We start from the raw sequence: 17,535 nt of genomic DNA on the forward strand, positions 1-17,535 counted from the left end.
AAAGCCCAAGATGCCACCTCGTATTGAGCGGTGGGGCTTGCGCCTGCAGGAATACACCTACACAATCATACACAAACCGGGAAAGGCAGAGAATCCTGCGGACTACATGTCCCGGCACCCTCAAGCATCCCAGGTCTCACCTCCTTCAATAGCTGAAGAGTACATACATTTTGTAGTGGGTTTAGCCCGGCCACCGGAAGTTCCTTTGGAAGCGATACAGGAAGCCACTGTGCAAGACAGCATCCTTCAGAAAGTGGTGCGCCGACTGCGCACACAGCGCTGGAGACATGACAGTGAGGATGAGAAGAATGATCCGCAAGTCCGCCAGGAAATGCAAGCTTTCAGGCACATTAGTGAAGAGTTATCTGCCACCTCAGAGGGGCTCCTACTGAGAGATCATCGGATTGTCATCACGAGGCAGTTACGTCAAGGTGTGATTAACCTAGCCCACGAGGGCCATCGTGAAGTTGTTGCGACAAAGAGAGCTCTCTGGGAGCGAGTGTGGTTTCCCCTACTGGATGAAATGGTGGAACTCACCTTAAAGGACTGTCCTCAGTGTCAACTGGTCAGGCACGGGGATTCCCCAGCTCCTCTTCAAATGACCAAGCTACCCAGTGGGGTATGGCAAGAACTTGCCATGGACTTTTATGGACCACTCCAGTCAGGCAAATACGTGTTGGCTATTATGGACGAATACTCGAGGTTTCCAATAGCACAGTTTGTGTCTTCCACCAATGCCTCCAGCACAATTGCTGTGCTAGATGAAGTGTTCACCGCTTGGGGTGTCCCCAAGGAACTCAAAACAGACAATGGTCCCCCGTTTAATGGACATGAGTTCAGTGAATTTGCGAAACACCTCAATTTCCGACATCGTAAGGTCACGCCTCTGTGGCCACAAGCCAATGGCACTATTGAACGGTTCATGGCAACCTTAAAGAAGACATTTCAACAAGCTACTTTGGAAAAAAGAGACTTACAAGTGGCTCTCAATGAGGTTCTGAGAGCGTATAGACCAACACCACATGCTACTACAGGAAAGTGTCCTGCTACTCTCATGCTGGGGCGACTCATTAGGACACGGATCCCGACATGGGAAGGAGCATTGAGATCAGTGTCTCCTGTACGTGTACATCAAGAACTAGCGTTGGCTGATCAAGCCGGCAAGAGCAAAATGAAGGCCTATGCGGATACTCGACGGAAAGCAAAATCTCCATCCCTCCAGACCGGAGACTGTGTGGTGGCTAAACAAGAACAGTCAAAGAAAACGGACTGTAGATTCAAAGATGAACCTTTGGTTATCACCCAGCAGAAGGGTACAATGATTACTGCAGAGTCTGAAAAGAGACGGATTACCCGAAATGTCTCATTTTCAAAAGTGCACTCCAGCCATAAAAGAGGTCCTTGACAGAACAACGGATCCACGAGATGCCGAAGGACCTAGTCACATGGGTGCAGTACAGAGGCCTGATCATCAGACAGAAGAGGCGTTCGAAGGCGCCGACGTGAGTCTCCGACCTCGAAGGGACATCCAAAGGCCTAAAAGACTGATTGAAGAACTATGATCAAGTCAGTTTCGTTCTTTTGTTAACAAAGGGGGAGATGTGATAATGTGAGCAGTCTAGTAGTTGGGATGGGCGGAGTTACGGGGTTGGAGGAAGAGGAGTAGCACAGGCAGGGAAGGGGCAGTTAGAGTAGGGACAGGTACGAGGCAGGAGTGTGAGAATAAAGCTCCTTAAATACAAAGTAAGTGTCTGTCATCTTTATGCCCACGACACTACAGGGAGATGGTGTTGAAAGCTGCGGAGAGGCTAAGTAGGATCAGAACAGCTGATTCTCCTCTGTCAAGTAGGGTGCAGATGAGAGCTGTCTCGGTGCTGTGGTTGGTTCTGAAGCCTGATTGGGAAGGGTCCTATAGGTTGTACATCTCCAGGAGTTTGGTGAGTTGGAAGTTGATGGCCTTCTCCAGGACTATGGCAGGGAACGGGAGTAGCAAGATGAGGCAGAAGTTCTGGAGATCACTGCGATCTGCCGAGGGTTTCTTGAGGAGCGGTCTGACCTCAGCCTGTTTCCACTTGTCAGGGAAGTTGCCCATGGTTATTGAGGCATTGAGGATGGTATTGAGTTGGCGGCTGATTTAGTCTTTTCCTAGGTTGAAGTGTCGATGGGTGCTTCAGAGTGGATTGTGTTCATCCGAGTGGTAGTGTTCGGTGTGGTGAGTTGTTCCCAAGCAGTGAGTGGGTGGTCGGTGGTGGTGGTCGATCGGTGGTAAGGAGGTTGGAGGGTCGGGGTCAAAATTTTTATAGATGGCTTCTATCTTGTTGTGGAAGTGGTAGGCGAGGGCGCTGCAGAGTTCCTGTGATGTGGGCATAGTGTTTTCAGTGGCTGACGGGCAGGTGAACCTACTGATGATGGTGAAGAGTTCCTTGGCTTGGGTGGCGCTTATATCAATCCAGCGGATTAGGGCCTCTTTTTTCGCAGCTTTGATCTGTCTGTGGTAGTTGTTGGGGGCTGATTTGCATGTGGCTCTGTCAGTGAGATTTCTGCTGGTGCGCCATCTTCTTTCAAGTTATTTGCACCTGGTTTTTGACCCGTGAATTTCTGGGGTGTACCATCTGGCTTATTTGGAGGGTGTATGTGGTTTGGCTGGTCTGGTAGGGGTGACTCAGATTGGCGGCGCTGGTAATACATTTGTTGGAGTTCTGTACTGCCCGCCAAAAGTGGGAGAACAGGAAACACACAAGAGGCTCCTATACACCATTCAAGGCACAGACTGAAGCTGAAAAAGAAAAGGCAAAGGTTCAGATTTATGCACGCAAACTGACTTTACCCAGAAAAACCCCAAGGGACTCAGATGCTGCAGAATCTGGCACAGGTTCAGAAAATAACTGATGGCCAACGATCCCTAATATAGCGCCAATGACTGCTGATGATATTGTCTGACAAGAAGAGAACAATCCCTAACCACCATTGTCTGCAGAACCTGCAATATTTTGTAAGTAACTGCGGAGGTGGGTCTGCATTGCTAAGCCGCCTAGAGGATAAGGCAGTAACTTAGTGGAATAGCTCCAGTGGGGCACACTTGGTCAAGCAGCCTCTCCTGAACGTATTTTTTTTTTTTTTGAGTATTATATAGCGCTAGCAGCACCCGGGGGTATCAGAGTGCCTTACATGTTAAAGGAATATGTTAATACATTTACAAGAGGTACAAGAAGGTTGACATAATGTTAAAGTCATAAGACGGAACAGCAATATGTGGTTATGAAGTCACAAAGAACAAGCATTGGAAATGCAATAGGTCTCGCACCATTAGAGTTAGTGCTTTTAGAATTGTTTATGGGTTTTTTTTGTAAATGTTTAGCATTTTTGTTTCCTGTAGCCAATGCTAAAGAATTACAAATAAAAAAAGCCATAAACATTTCTTAAAGCTCTAACTGAAATGGTCTGAGACCTATTGCACTGTGTGAGGGTGAGGGGTTGAGGATGAGTGAGGGTGAGGGTGAGAGTGGGTGAGGGTGAGTGAGGGTGAGGGGTTGAGGGTGAGTGAGGGTGAGGGGTTGAGGGTGAGTGAGAGTGAGGGTGAGTGAGGGTGAGTGAGGGTGAGTGAGGGTGAGGGGTTGAGGGTGAGTGAGAGTGAGGGTGAGTGAGGGTGAGGGGTTGAGGTTGAGGGTGAGGTGTTGAGGGTGAGTGAGGGTGAGGGTGAGTGAGGGTGAGGGTGAGTGAGGTGTTGAGGGTGAGTGAGGGTGAGGGTGAGTTAGGGTGAGGGGTTGAGGGTGAGTGAGAGTAGTTGAGGCTGAGTGAGGGTGAGTGAGAGTGAGGGTGAGTGAGGGGTTGAGGGTGAAGGTTTGAGGGTGAGGGTGAGCACACAAGCTTAGGAGTATGTCTTAGCACAACTTGCCCTCACCAATCACCTTTCACTTCTCAGGGCCTATGGACTTTCAAGGCTACAGATAGCATCTGCCATGTGCCTTAGAGGAACATTTATGTTTTAAAAATGTATTTGACAAATAATTATCGATCCATAGTTCAGCGCCGGCGAGATTATGCATTTTTGATATTTTTTGTTGCTGCACAGGCACTCGTGAGCATCATCTTTACCAGACTATACTATGGGTGGGCCGAGAGTTAGGCAGTCCAGGATCTGGGTGTTGCCATTTTAGAATGGCCCCTTACTTGCCAACTGATGGAGAATTGTTGGGTGGTCTCACTACTACTCGCTGATCTTGTAATTCATGCTCTAATACAAATGAACACTAAATAGCTTTTTATTCACCATCTCAGCAAGAGGCCAACAATTGAATAAGCAGAGTGTGAACCCTTCAGTGAACAGCACCAGTGTAAGTTGTGGATGACTTGAGGATTGTCGCTCATATTTTAACAGATTCGTAACTATTTCACATACATCTTTTTAGTACGAAAGATTCGCTGTTTTTTATTTTCTCATCTCTGATGCATTTTACTTGTTTCTTTTCATTCCTGCATAAACCATAGAGCCAACTCGGCACAAACGTGTTATAATGTGGTCAGAGGGAGGGGCACTAGATGACGAGATGTGGACTACCGCCACATTATGCAAGCTTGCCAGAGCCTCTGTGCCTTGTGGTAAACTACAGCTGTTCTTGAAGTGCTCAGAGCTGCTTCTTCATTCAACGTAAGCCATCGCTTCACTCCAATGAGAGCATCTGAGCATCCTGAAATTGACGTCCTTTGCATAATAAAAGTGTTTACATACCTCAAGCTTCTTTCTCTAGGATTCTTTCTGTAGGATTTCCTTCTGTTTCCTGCTCAATGGTTTCTTCAATGAAATGTTCTTAATTGCTTGTTTCTTTGCTGATTTTTTGGAGAGCAGAACTAGAGCACAGCTTGTAGCTACTCCTTTCAGTCTTTCGTCATATTTCAGTTACTGGTGCGTGTACTGCATCATTGAGGCACACGGCCCTGGTGCTGGGTGTGCAGGGTCGATTTTTACATTGACACAAACATGGGAAATAAGTGGTGCAAATTGAAATTATACTGTTTTCGTGCATGCTATTTAAAAAACAAAAATACGCTATTCCCTCAAAGTTATTACCAGCAAAATAACGAGAGTGTAGTTTGCACAAAGCTCTAAAATAGCACTGGAAACAAAGACAACAAGTGAAAGCAAGTTGCGGTAAAGCGGGTTTGGGCTTTCATTTAATGTTATTCCCGAAATGTGCTCCAGGCAACACGTTAATCTCTTTGTACGTCGTGTTTGTGCTGCATATTTGGAGGCTTGACAATAACATGCTAGTTGGGGCTGAGCAACACCAAAATGGTTAAAGGGACTGTAAGAAGGGACGGTGCAAGGAAAACAAACTGCGAGGGGCGGAAAGAAGGAGACAATGTAAAAAAAATTCAAATGAAAAGAAGCGAGACGGGTCAATTACATGTTCCCTCCAAGCGCAATGCCGCTGCCAGCAGCGGCAGAGCAAGAAAGTCAGCACAAACAAACGGTGCGAAGAGGTGGCTCAACATATAACGATGCCGACTTTGGAGAAGGAGAACAGGGTTCGAGCCTCAGCGTGGGCGGCATCATTAATTATAAATTAAATAAACTGAGATCTCCTGCATATTAAATATAAATAAATAAACAGCGTGCGTGGGGTGAGGGCAGGAAGCTGCCAGCTATTTAAAAAACAAAAATACGCTATTCCCTCAAAGTTATTACCAGCAAAATAACGAGAGTGTAGTTTGCACAAAGCTCTAAAATAGCACTGGAAACAAAGACAACAAGTGAAAGCAAGTTGCGGTAAAGCGGGTTTGGGCTTTCATTTAATGTTATTCCCGAAATGTGCTCCAGGCAACACGTTAATCTCTTTGTACGTCGTGTTTGTGCTGCATATTTGGAGGCTTGACAATAACATGCTAGTTGGGGCTGAGCAACACCAAAATGGTTAAAGGGACTGTAAGAAGGGACGGTGCAAGGAAAACAAACTGCGAGGGGCGGAAGGAAGGAGACAATGTAAAAAAAATTCAAATGAAAAGAAGCGAGACGGGTCAATTACATGTTCCCTCCAAGCGCAATGCCGCTGCCAGCAGCGGCAGAGCAAGAAAGTCAGCACAAACAAACGGTGCGAAGAGGTGGCTCAACATATAACGATGCCGACTTTGGAGAAGGAGAACAGGGTTCGAGCCTCAGCGTGGGCGGCATCATTAATTATAAATTAAATAAACTGAGATCTCCTGCATATTAAATATAAATAAATAAACAGCGTGCGTGGGGTGAGGGCAGGAAGCTGCCAGATATGGAAATACCAGCATCAAAGAAAACAAGACGGAGGGAAGAGAGGGGAGAGGGGAGGGGGGAGGAGAAATGCGACACGGCGGGAAGGGGCAGGCAGGATGACTCAGGGGAGGGGGCGGAGCGGGGCAGAGCGGCATGTGGGTGTGAAGAAGCCGGGCCTTTGAAGTGAAGCTAAGCTTCACTTCAAAGGTGTCGGAGGAATGCGGGCGGCTGTGCACGCGCTTTTAAGCTCAATGCACATGCGCATTGAGCTTAAAAGTCACGGGCACTGCAAGGAATCGCCACGATTCCTTGCAAGTTAGATAAAGAGTAGATGAGCCCCTATAGTCTCGCTTGCTCGATGCGCATGCGCATCGACAGGCGAGAATGCGGGCGGCTGTGCACGCGCTTTTAAGCTCAATGCACATGCGCATTGAGCTTAAAAGTCACGGGCACTGCAAGGAATCGCCACGATTCCTTGCAAGTTAGATAAAGAGTAGATGAGCCCCTATAGTCTCGCTTGCTCGATGCGCATGCGCATCGACAGGCGAGACCTAATAAACATAGGGCACATGGGGGAAAATATAATCAGGGATTAAAAGGCGATACAGAAAGTTATTAGAGCTTCTAGAACGCATTAAGAAGGTCGTGATAATGTCAAAGTCATAATATGGTACAGCCCTGTGTGGGTATAAAGTCACAAAGTATAAACATGGGGCACCAGAGGGAGACAGCTGGCATACGGATCTATAGCGAGAACTTTGAGCATGAGAACGAGAAGTCCAAGGAGGGAAAGTGGTGCTAGTTTAGCTTCACTACATGCACCACTCACACACAGAATCAATCAATCAATCAATCAATCATCGTATTTATATAGCGCACTACTCACCCAGAGGGTCTCAAGGCGCTGGGGGGGGGGGATCTGCTACTGCTCGAACAACCAGGTCTTGAGTTGCTACCTGAAGGCGAGGTGGTCCTGGGTCAGGCGGAGGTGGGTGGGGAGGGAGTTCCACGTCTTTGCGGTGAGGTAGGAGAAGGACCGTCCCCCTGTGGTGGCTCTGCGGATGCGGGGGACGGCGGCGAGGGCGTGGCTGGTCGAACGAAGCTGGCGTTTGGGAGCGTAGAAGTTGAGGCGGCTGTTGAGGTATCCTGGGCCTTGGCTGTGTAGTGCTTTGTGTGCGTGGGTGAGGAGACGGAAGGTGATTCTCTTGTTGACCGGGAGTCAATGCAGATCTCTCAGGTGTCCGGAGATGTGGCTGCGACGGGGGATGTCCAGGATGAGTCTTGCTGAGGCGTTCTGGACCCGCTGGAGTCTCTTCTGGAGTTTGGCGGTGGTTCTGGCGTAGAGGGTGTTGCCGTAGTCCAGACGGCTGGTGACGAGGGCCTGGGTGACCGTCTTCCTGGTCTCGGTGGGGATCCACCGGAAGATCTTACGTAGCATGCGCAGGATGTTGAAGCACGACGAGGAGACGGCGTTGACTTGTCTGGTCATGGAGAGGGAGGAGTCCAGGATGAAGCCCAGGTTGCGTGCGTGGTCTGTTGGTTTGGGTGCACTGCCTAGGGCGGGGGGCCACCAGGAGTCGTCCCACGCGGCGGGTGAGGATCCCAGGATGAGGACTTCCGTCTTATCTGAGTTCAGTTTCAGGCGGCTGTTCTTCATCCATTCGGCTACCTCTTTCATCCCTTCGTGAAGGTTGGCTCTGGCGGTGGCGGGGTCGTTGGTAAGGGAGAGGATGAGCTGGGTGTCGTCGGCGTAGGAGCTGATGTTGAGGTTGTGCTGGCGTGCGATGTCTGCGAGGGGGCTCATGTAGATGCTGAAGAGGGTTGGACTGAGCGAGGAGCCTTGAGGGACGCCGCAGATGACTTCGGTGGCTTCAGATCTGAACGGGGGGAGGCGGACTCTCTGTGTCCTTCCGGCGAGGAAGGAGATGATCCACTCCAGTGCCCTCTCCTGGACTCCGACGTTGCTGAGGCGTTGTACTAGGGTACGATGGCAGACAGTGTCGAAGGCCGCGGAGAGGTCGAGGAGGATGAGGGCCGCTGTTTCTCCGTTGTCGAGCAGCGCTCGGATGTCATCGGTGACTGCGATCAGGGCGGTCTCTGTGCTGTGGTTGGCCCGGAAGCCAGACTGCGAGGGGTCGAGGGATCCGTTCGTCTCGAGGAAGGCGGCCAGCTGCTTGTTGACCGTCTTCTCGATGACTTTTGCCGGAAACGGGAGCAGCGAGATGGGGCGGTAGTTCTTGAGGTCGGTGGGGTCAGCCGATGGTTTCTTGAGTAGAGCGCTGAGTTCGGCGTGCTTCCAGCTTTCCGGGAAGGTAGCGGTGTCGAAGGAGGTATTGATGATGTCCCGCATGTGGGGTGCGATGATAGCGTCGGCTTTGTTGAAGACGTGGTGGGGGCAGGGGTCGGTCGGAGATCCGGAGTGGATGGAGTTCATCGTGCGGACGGTGTCTTCGGTGCTGATCGGAGTCCAGGCGCGGAGGGTGGTCGTGGGGGGCGGTGGTTCGGTCGTGGTGTTCGTTGGTTGAGTGCTGAAGCTGTTGTGTATGTCCGTGATCTTGTTGTGGAAGTAGGAGGCGAGGGAGTTGCAGAGGTCTTGCGAAGGGGTGATGTCGTTGTTTCCGGCGTTGGGGTTGGAGAGCTCTTTGACGATGTTGAAGAGTTCTTTGCTGTTGTGTGCGTTGTTGTCCAGTCGTTCCTTGAATGCAGTTTTCTTGGTGGCGCGGATGAGTCGGTGGTGTTTTCGGGTGGCGAGCTTGAGGGCATTCATGTTGTCCGGTGTTGGGTCTCTGCGCCGGGTTCTCTCGAGGGCTCGGCAGTTCTTCTTGGAGCTCTTGAGTTCGTCGGTGAACCAAGGGGCTTTCTTGCTGCCGGGTCTGCTGGGCGGGGTCCTCAGGGGGGCGAGCTCGTCTGCGCAGTCGCTGATCCACTTCGTGAGGTTGGTGGCCGATTGGCTAGGGTTCGTTGTGCTGGTGGGAGGGTTCATGCTCAGGGAGGACGTGAGCTGGTCTGTTGTGATCTTGTTCCAGTTCCTGCGTGCAGCCTGTTGCTGGTGGTGGTGGATCGTGGTCCTTGCGAAGCTGAAGTGGACGCAGCTGTGGTCCGTCCAGTGGAGTCCGGTGGCGTGGCTGAAGGCGATGTCCTTGCTGGATGAGAAGACGGGGTCGAGTGTGTGTCCGGCGTAGTGGGTGGGGGTGGTCACCAGTTGCTTGAGTCCCAGGTTGGCGAGGTTGTCCAGCAGGGTGGTGGTGTTGCGGTCGTTGTTGTTCTCCAGGTGGAAGTTGAGGTCCCCTAGGAGGATGTAGTCAGCGGAGCAGAGGGCGTGTGGGCTGATGAAGTCAGCGATGTCTTCGCTGAATTGTGTGCGTTGTCCAGGGGGTCTGTAGATGAGGGTGCCTCGGAGGGTGGTCTTGGGGTTGATGTGGACTTGGAAGTGCAGGTGCTCGGCGGTAGCGAGGGGGTCATCGGTGTTGGTCGTGATGCGGATGGTGTTCCTGTGGACTATGGCGATGCCTCCTCCGGTGTGGTTGATGCGGTCCCTTCGGATGATCTTGTAGCCGTCTGGGATGGCGATGGCGATGTCAGGCGCAGAGGAGGCGTTCATCCAGGTTTCCGTGAAGAAGGCCACGTCTGGGGCTGTGGTGTCGAGCAGGTTCCAGATCTCGATGGCGTGCCTGTGGACGGAGCAGGTGTTGAGCAGGATGCATCTCAGGTGGCTGCTGCTGTTGCTCGTCGAGGTCTTGGGTACTGCTGGAGTGGTGCAGGTCCGGCTGCAGGTGAACTTGCAGGAGTTGCAGCAGAAGGGTCCGTGGGTGCGTCTTGGGGTGGCTCGGTAGCAGCCCGGGACTCGGCCGGCGTTGAGTGCGTTGAGGGTGGCGGCGTCGTACGTCCGGCGGGTGGGCTGGGGTCTGCGGGGGCCAGGGGTCCTGGCACTGGGCGCGGTCCAGGCGCGGACGGGCACAGACGGGCTTACCTTTGGCGCACCTTCGGCGCACAGTCGGCACGCCCGCTGCGCGTGCACGCTGCGCGTCTGCACGGTCGCCATATATGGCGAAGTGTCAGGGAGGGAGGAGCTGGGAGGCGGGGAGCGGGGAGGGTAGACAAAGGAAAGGGGGCGTGGCCGCTGGCACGGCGGCGGGAAGCGGGGAGCGGGGCGGGGGGCACAGGGGAAAACGGGGACACAAACTAATGCAGCAAATGCCCAAAAGGACAACACAGGCAGGAGAGAATTAAAGTAAAGTGGCAACAGTGGCGAAAAAAGGAAATACAAATAGCGCGGTAGTCAGCACAGAAGAGGCGGCAGGCTCAGCGAGGCTGAGTCGAGCAGGGGGGCACACGCAGAGGCGGCAAGCTCAGCGAGGCTGAGTCGAGCAGGGGGGCACACGCAGCAGCTGGTGGCCGTGCGGTGCGGGGGTGTCCTGGGGGCAGGTCACACTCACCCGCACTGCACGGTCGCCATATATGGCCAAGTGTGGCCAAGAATGGCATGAGAAGATGTACAGTTTAGATGTTAATGTTGAATGTTTGTTTTTTTGGGTTAGGAGGTTATACTTTGCCCTGGCTAGGTGGTGTTCGTAAGGATGAATTCGAGTACAATATGGGCATGCTGCAACATAAAGGGATTGATGAACGTGGGAAGTTATCGTCATCAGACAATAGAGTTACCCCCATGTACACATATGGTGGGTGAGACTAGAGGGTCCTCGGAAGCATGAGGCAGATAGCTCCCTTCACATAGCACACTTTCCTCACATGAAATGTATGAGGTATACAATACCCCAATAAGAGATCCAAAATGCACTCCTACTTACATTGTTGAGGAGGAGACATTGCTTTACTGCAAGAGGCGCATCTGACCGTAGGTGTCTTTTGTAAACTGGGCCAAGTAGAACCCTTTGCATACCTGATTCTCAGGGTAGCAAGGGTGAGCAGTCACAGGCTTCTCTGGGAGGTAATGTGGAGGGCACACGCCCACAACTTTACAATCAACCAACATACACAATACCTTCAATGCCCAGCCCACTGCTGGTCTTTTAGAAAAAGAAAAATCTTTTTTAATTTTCAAATTATTACTCAAAATGACACATTGCAATCAAGTATATAGTGAGGTAACTCTGATCACGATTCTCAGGTGGGCGTTACGCCCTTTCCCTCTTCTGTGCTCTCTCCCACCCAGGTTGCATGCAACCCCCGAGCAACCACAAAAGAGGCGTGAATAAGGCTTAGGGGCATATAATGTTTATCAACAAGTCAAATGCACAATTAGTTCACTTCTTTACTCATGTTATTAGCCCTGGTGACGAAGTGGTTTGGAATTCAGTCTTTTAGTCCTTCCCGCTCTTCAAGCATGAACGATGTAGATCAGTCCTACTGCTGACCAAGGCTCATGTTAATCATGTGTAGCTCTCAATAGCCACGAGGAGGTCAAGCATGGCTTATGACTGTCCTGCACTCGACTGCCCTAACTGATCTGGATTGGTAGGTGGACACAAATATGCTACGTTACATTGCATGTTTTTTTAACGCATGCCAATACAATACGGTCATTACAACGACCGCGTGGTAACAATGCATGCCATTGAAACGCAAGTCGGAACAACGACTTGCTAAAAGTGGGGGGGGGGCGGCGCTGGATGTTGGATTGGTATAACTTACTATTCCAACTCCAGTTAACCTCTCAAACACTGGCTAAAATTAAACACTTGTTGGTGGACTTTGTCTGGAGAGGAAAGAGGGCCCGAATGGCGCACCTCCAAATGTACTTTAAACAGGAAGACGGAGGGTTAGGGGTTCCACACTTAGAACGATATTAGCATGCGGCCCAGTTGCGCTAGCTGATCGAATGGTATAAGCTCACGTCGGAAAAACACTGGTGCTTTATCCCTGGCTCCCTAAACGACACCGCCCTGCCGGGGTCTACATTTCACGGTTCCTTCGAGCTACGATGAATGTATGGGACAGGGTTCAGGTGCCCGGCGGTCTATCTACCCCTATGTACCCCTGGACCCCCTTTAGAGGTCACCTGAAATTATCTCCCACCCAGACAGAACAGGATTACCTCAAATGAAAGGAATCCAACTGTAAAATGTGGGTGATCTCTTCGAATTAGAGAGGTAATGGATATTTCCCAAGTATCTGCCAACTATGGCTTACCTAAAGCAACTTACTGGCAATACCTGGCCTTATGGCACTGGGTCACGCAGCCACACATTCGCCTGCATGCAATCCACCCCTTGACAAAACTAGAAAAATGGTTCATAACCTGACAAGCGGACAAACACCTGCTTTCTGATATATACTTGTTTCTTCTTGCACCCACACAGCGAGTAAAGACCCCCGCACAGTGAAGGTGGGAGTCAGAGTGCAAACAAGAGTGCTCCTATAAAGAATGGCATGACATAATACAAAGAGCTAGGGCCTCCTCTTGCAGCACTGCTGGAAAGAAGATGTTTCTCAAGATAGCACATTACTAGTATTACACCCCCACTCACTAAACGCAGGATAACACCCTGGGCAGACTGGCGTTACTACAGTGGCGGGCCTTTTCGGTCATGGGGTCCTGCTGAACCATGACACGTTTGTCCATGAAACGGGCGCACCGCAAAACTTATTTATGTTACATGCAGCATTGATACAATATGTAAAGAAACATTGGGCGCCACAGGGCCAGGAACCAGACCAAAATGAGTTGGTAAAGATGGTACACTACATGGGGAGGGGAAGGCATTTGATCCGTTGGATGTATCATGGGATCAGCACACATTCTAGGCTACCCTTAGATCCCCTACATCAGACCTGGGTGGAGGAGATAGGTCAGGAACTGTCGGATAAAGAATGGGCAGTGATCCTAGAACACTCCAGGAAGGTGTCCCGGAACTCGCGGTTCAAATTTATTCAAACCATGATACTGCACCGAGCATACCTAACCCTGGAAAAGATGGACAAAATGTTCCCACGGACACAACACTCCTGTCCTAGATGTCACAGGGAGGGGGTGGGACTCCTGCATATGTTATGGACATGTACTAAACTAATAGACTACTGGGCCAGGATAAGAGAAATTGCAGGACTGGCGGCTCATCTTACGTTACAAGCTACAGTAGAGGAATGTCTATTAGGAGTACACAAGCACAGGTCAAAACACAAGATACAGTACCGATTCTTAGATCTGGCGTTACTTCTAGCTGTTAGGAATATCACGATGCGCTGGAAGTCTAGTAAACCTCCGGAGGTACACACCTGGCATGTGGAAATGTTAAAGTGGGGCGGTGCTGAGGGCGCAGCGCTGCGTAGAGAAGAGGCGAGAGGGCTCCGAAAGATACCAATAGCACTGGAATGGGGGACTATGTTGGAAGAGCTTAAATCCGCAGAGATTGATATGTCAGCTTAGACTGTGTCCATGTATATGGGGGCGGTAATGCCAATGGCCCGTACTTTGTTTGTTCTATATAGAGAATGTTACAGTTGTATTATGCTCTACCGAAAGATGTTATCGGGGTGTAAATGTACTAATATACTGATAATGCCGCTGCGTATGGGATGTGACCAAAGTTTTAGGGAGGGGGAGGAATTACGAGGGAGATTCTGGTGAATACCCATCATACATTGTTATCCAAGAGCTCTGCCGAGGGTGGATGCAGTGATGTTTGAGAGCTTATTGGGTTGTTCAACATGCTATGACCAAGATATATGACTGTATAAGGTACTTAGAAATCAATAAAAATATGTTCCCAAAAAAAAATACTAGTATTACACCCCCGACGGTGGCACGCTAGAAGCCCGGGGGACATGCCCATTGCTGGCGCCACTGCGGCCAGGTGGGTAGTTTGACACATGAACTATGGCAAAATCCGAAAATACAACCCTTCTGCGACTCAATACTACCCGACATAAATGCTACCTATGATATGGACATACCAACATTCCCTCGCTACATACTCCTTGGTCTCCCCAACGCCTTAACGTACCCTCTAGGATCATGCTGGGGAAACATTGGCACTGGGTGCTGCCAAGCAGGTGATACTCTCTAAATAGGGAAACGGATGGAGTCCCAACCAGGTTAGAATGGCTACATAAGCTATGGGAGGTGATTGGCATGGCAAAGGTACAGCAAGCGTTGCACATAAGCTTCACCGCTTTGATAAAACACGGAGATCCACTTTAGGGTTCCTGTCCACTGAGTTCACTGAACTCACATGCCCGAGATATCTACCGGTACTCCGACTCACCTGGGACCCCCCCACATGACCAATAAACGCCCCTCACAGTGGCAGATTTGAACACAGAAAGGACGCGCTTTGCTCCGAACTCTAAGCCATCATTAGCTCCCTGAGATTTCCTCTTCTATTTCCTTCTTTCGACCTATAACTATACCTTTGTTACTCCTCTTTAAACATTCTTATAATGCCTATCCCCACCGGCTACTGGATGTAGGTGGCAGCTACTGTTCTGATAGCAAAACTCAATAAAAAGATTTAAACCATAAAGCAATATAGAGATTGAGATATTGGCACTTGAAGCATTTGTTTCTTTGAGCTGGGAATATATTAATGTATGGCTCTCAAAGAAATGGAATTTGGAATGACTGGATGAGCTGGATCATGGCCCTACTTCCAAACCCACTGGGTTGAGTTTGAAATGGTTAAGTAATTTAATGGCCCCTGCTGATACAGAGGAGAACATGACAGAGATGTCTATTGTCGACGCTCTTGTTTGCTTTGCACATGGAGCCAGTGGCTAGATTGTTAAGGAAGAGGCTAACGGGCATTGATCTACAAAAGTATGTACATGCTATTTCAGTGGAGTTGGTCCTTTTGTATCTTCATAGTGTCCCTGATGACCTTCCACATGGTCTATCGATGCTGGACTCTTGTAGCTATTTGTGAGGTCTGAAAGTTATCATAGATAAATCCTTCCTGTTCCCACTAGGGTTGACTGCAGAATTGAGTGAATCAGACCTACCCAAAAATCCACTCAAATTGGAAATGGAACCTTTTAGGTATAATTTAGGGGTGCAAAGATATCATGATATGATTAAGACTATTGTTAGGTATGTCGATAAGACCATATCTCCTTCATAAATTATAGTGGTCTTCTGGAAGAAGCTCACACTCTTGGTGATGGCTCAAACTTAACTCTCCAAGATGGTTCTACTCATTTGCTTTCCATGGGAATTGGTAAATGTGCTTGCAAAATGAACCCTAAAGATTTTTAGAGCACTAAACTTAATTGTAATAAATTTAATTTGGTAGGGTGGAAGAAGTAGAATTGCCAAAATTGCAGCTGCCGATCACTGATGGTGGATTGTACATGGTAGACTATAAGCAATATAACCAAGTGATGCACCTCCAAGTAAACATGTGGTGGTTGTAGGCAGGTGCAGGTAGATGTCACATTATTTATTATCTGAACTCACAGGAATATTCCCAAGGAAACATTTTTTTCAGCAAAGGAATGAATAAATCAGACACCTAGGTTGGTGGGCACTTCCATATGCTGTCGACGACATTGCCTTACCCGCTCTGGCCCTAGAATGGCTTCCATCAGACATATCCCACATTTAGAGAGATGATGATGGTTGTAAACACTACTAAATGGTCAAAAGTGTGGATCCTGAAAATTGGTGACGTGTTTGATACTGAGGGCTAAAACAGCAATTTCTAACATATGTGGAGCAGCTGTGAGAGCATTGTTAAATACTTGGGAGGGAATACTTTGGAAAACCTCCACAACACCCAGTGCTTGTGAAGCTGCTCACATAGTCAGAAAGCCATTACAATGTGTGCGGAAAATGCTGGAGAAATAAATTATTGTTAGAACCTCTGAGAAAGTTGTGAGTTAAAGATTCTGGTGGAGAACTGAGTGATGCAGAATGGAGTACAGTATTAGAATACCCTACTGTAATCTTGAAAAGATATTTAAAATAATATTCCATGTGTTAGGCCACACTTATTCCACAATCCACTGAGGATCAATAGGTTATAACCTAAAGCATTAGATCAATGTTATAGCTTTAGGTCAGCAGTGGTAGGCATTCTCCTTATGGTATGGACCTGTCCTGCTGCATACATGTACCGGCAAACACCATCTTGCATGGGCTGTTTCCATTACCTCAAGTAACTTAGTACTAAAACCTAAAATCTTTTGATTGGATCTAATACCCATACCTTTGCATAAGAAGATAAAATGCAGATATATTGACATTGTGCTCCTGCTGGCCAAAAGATGAATAGCAGTTCATTGAAAATCCTCTGACCCTCCCACAGGTTTCTAAATGGATGGCAGAACAAGTGAAATTGACAGAGAGTGTAGCCCAGCAGCTGAGGGGACACAGAAACATAAATGTGAATGACTGGGACATCATACTCCATACACTTACTGGGAATAACAATAGATGAGGACTCCTTATATGTTAGGTCACAGAATCTTAGAATGGACTTGCAATAGCTTCTACACATCTGTGCATTACATCAACAGAGCATCGTAAGGACATATGATTAGGAAATAATGGTATGAACTCCAATATGGCATAGTAAAATAACGTTTCGTACATGGTGGAACTGAGAACCCCAATATGGTATAAGAGCAGCCCCTGAATATGTCTAATAGTTGGCATCTTGAGCATGTATCTACCGCTCATATTCACTTTTTCTCCAGCAAGTCAAATTCTAACACAGATCTTTCTTTTTTTAATGAAATGTATGGAATTCTACGGCATATCTCGCTCCTGCAGAAGAGATCATTCAGCTAAATGGAGGCTCTGAATTTACTTACGCCAAGAATCAAGAATCCAGAAATAAGCTATGGACTGCGCGACACAATGCATGGTATGCAGCCCTTGGCCTCCGTCCGGGATGTAAGGTGAGACCGTTAGTCTGCAGAAGATGAAGGTGCAATGGTTGCTTATAACATCCTATAGTTTCTGAAATGGATAGTAGGACACTGTAAGGGTTTAAGTAAATCAGGTGAATATTTCAAAGTGGTGTATATGTATGATGAGCTAAGTTATTACAATAGGACGTACTGGGAATACTTTAGCTGGAAAATAATCCAAGCCCCTGAGGACCGCGCTGTTGGTGTTGAGGCAAACATTCTTGCATGGAGAGGTATTTTAGGGAGGGGTTAAATGACTCCACTGCATACATGTCTCCTGTGAGAGGAGCATGTTTACCGTGTACCATCAGTGGAATCTGGTGAACTTTTAAGGTGATGTAGCATAAACGCCTGCCTTGGATTGCTGTCAGCAAAGTGAGTCGCCTGAAATCTTTCATGGAGGCATGAGAGCCGGGGTCGAT

General features: G+C 48.9%; 1 protein-coding gene across 1 annotated transcript in view; it reads left to right on the plus strand.

The window, feature by feature from the left end:
• Positions 1 to 17,535, plus strand: part of LDHD (lactate dehydrogenase D) — a 480,635-nt gene that overhangs the window by 289,750 nt on the left and 173,350 nt on the right. Inside the window, exon 8 of the mRNA XM_078670717.1 lies at positions 16,974 to 17,101. Coding sequence (XP_078526843.1) covers positions 16,974 to 17,101 — 128 coding nt within the window. The remainder of the gene's footprint in view (positions 1 to 16,973; positions 17,102 to 17,535) is intronic.

Source organism: Lissotriton helveticus, chromosome 12 (genome assembly GCF_964261635.1).
Source record: "Lissotriton helveticus chromosome 12, aLisHel1.1, whole genome shotgun sequence".
Classification (NCBI taxonomy): Eukaryota; Metazoa; Chordata; class Amphibia; order Caudata; family Salamandridae; genus Lissotriton; species Lissotriton helveticus.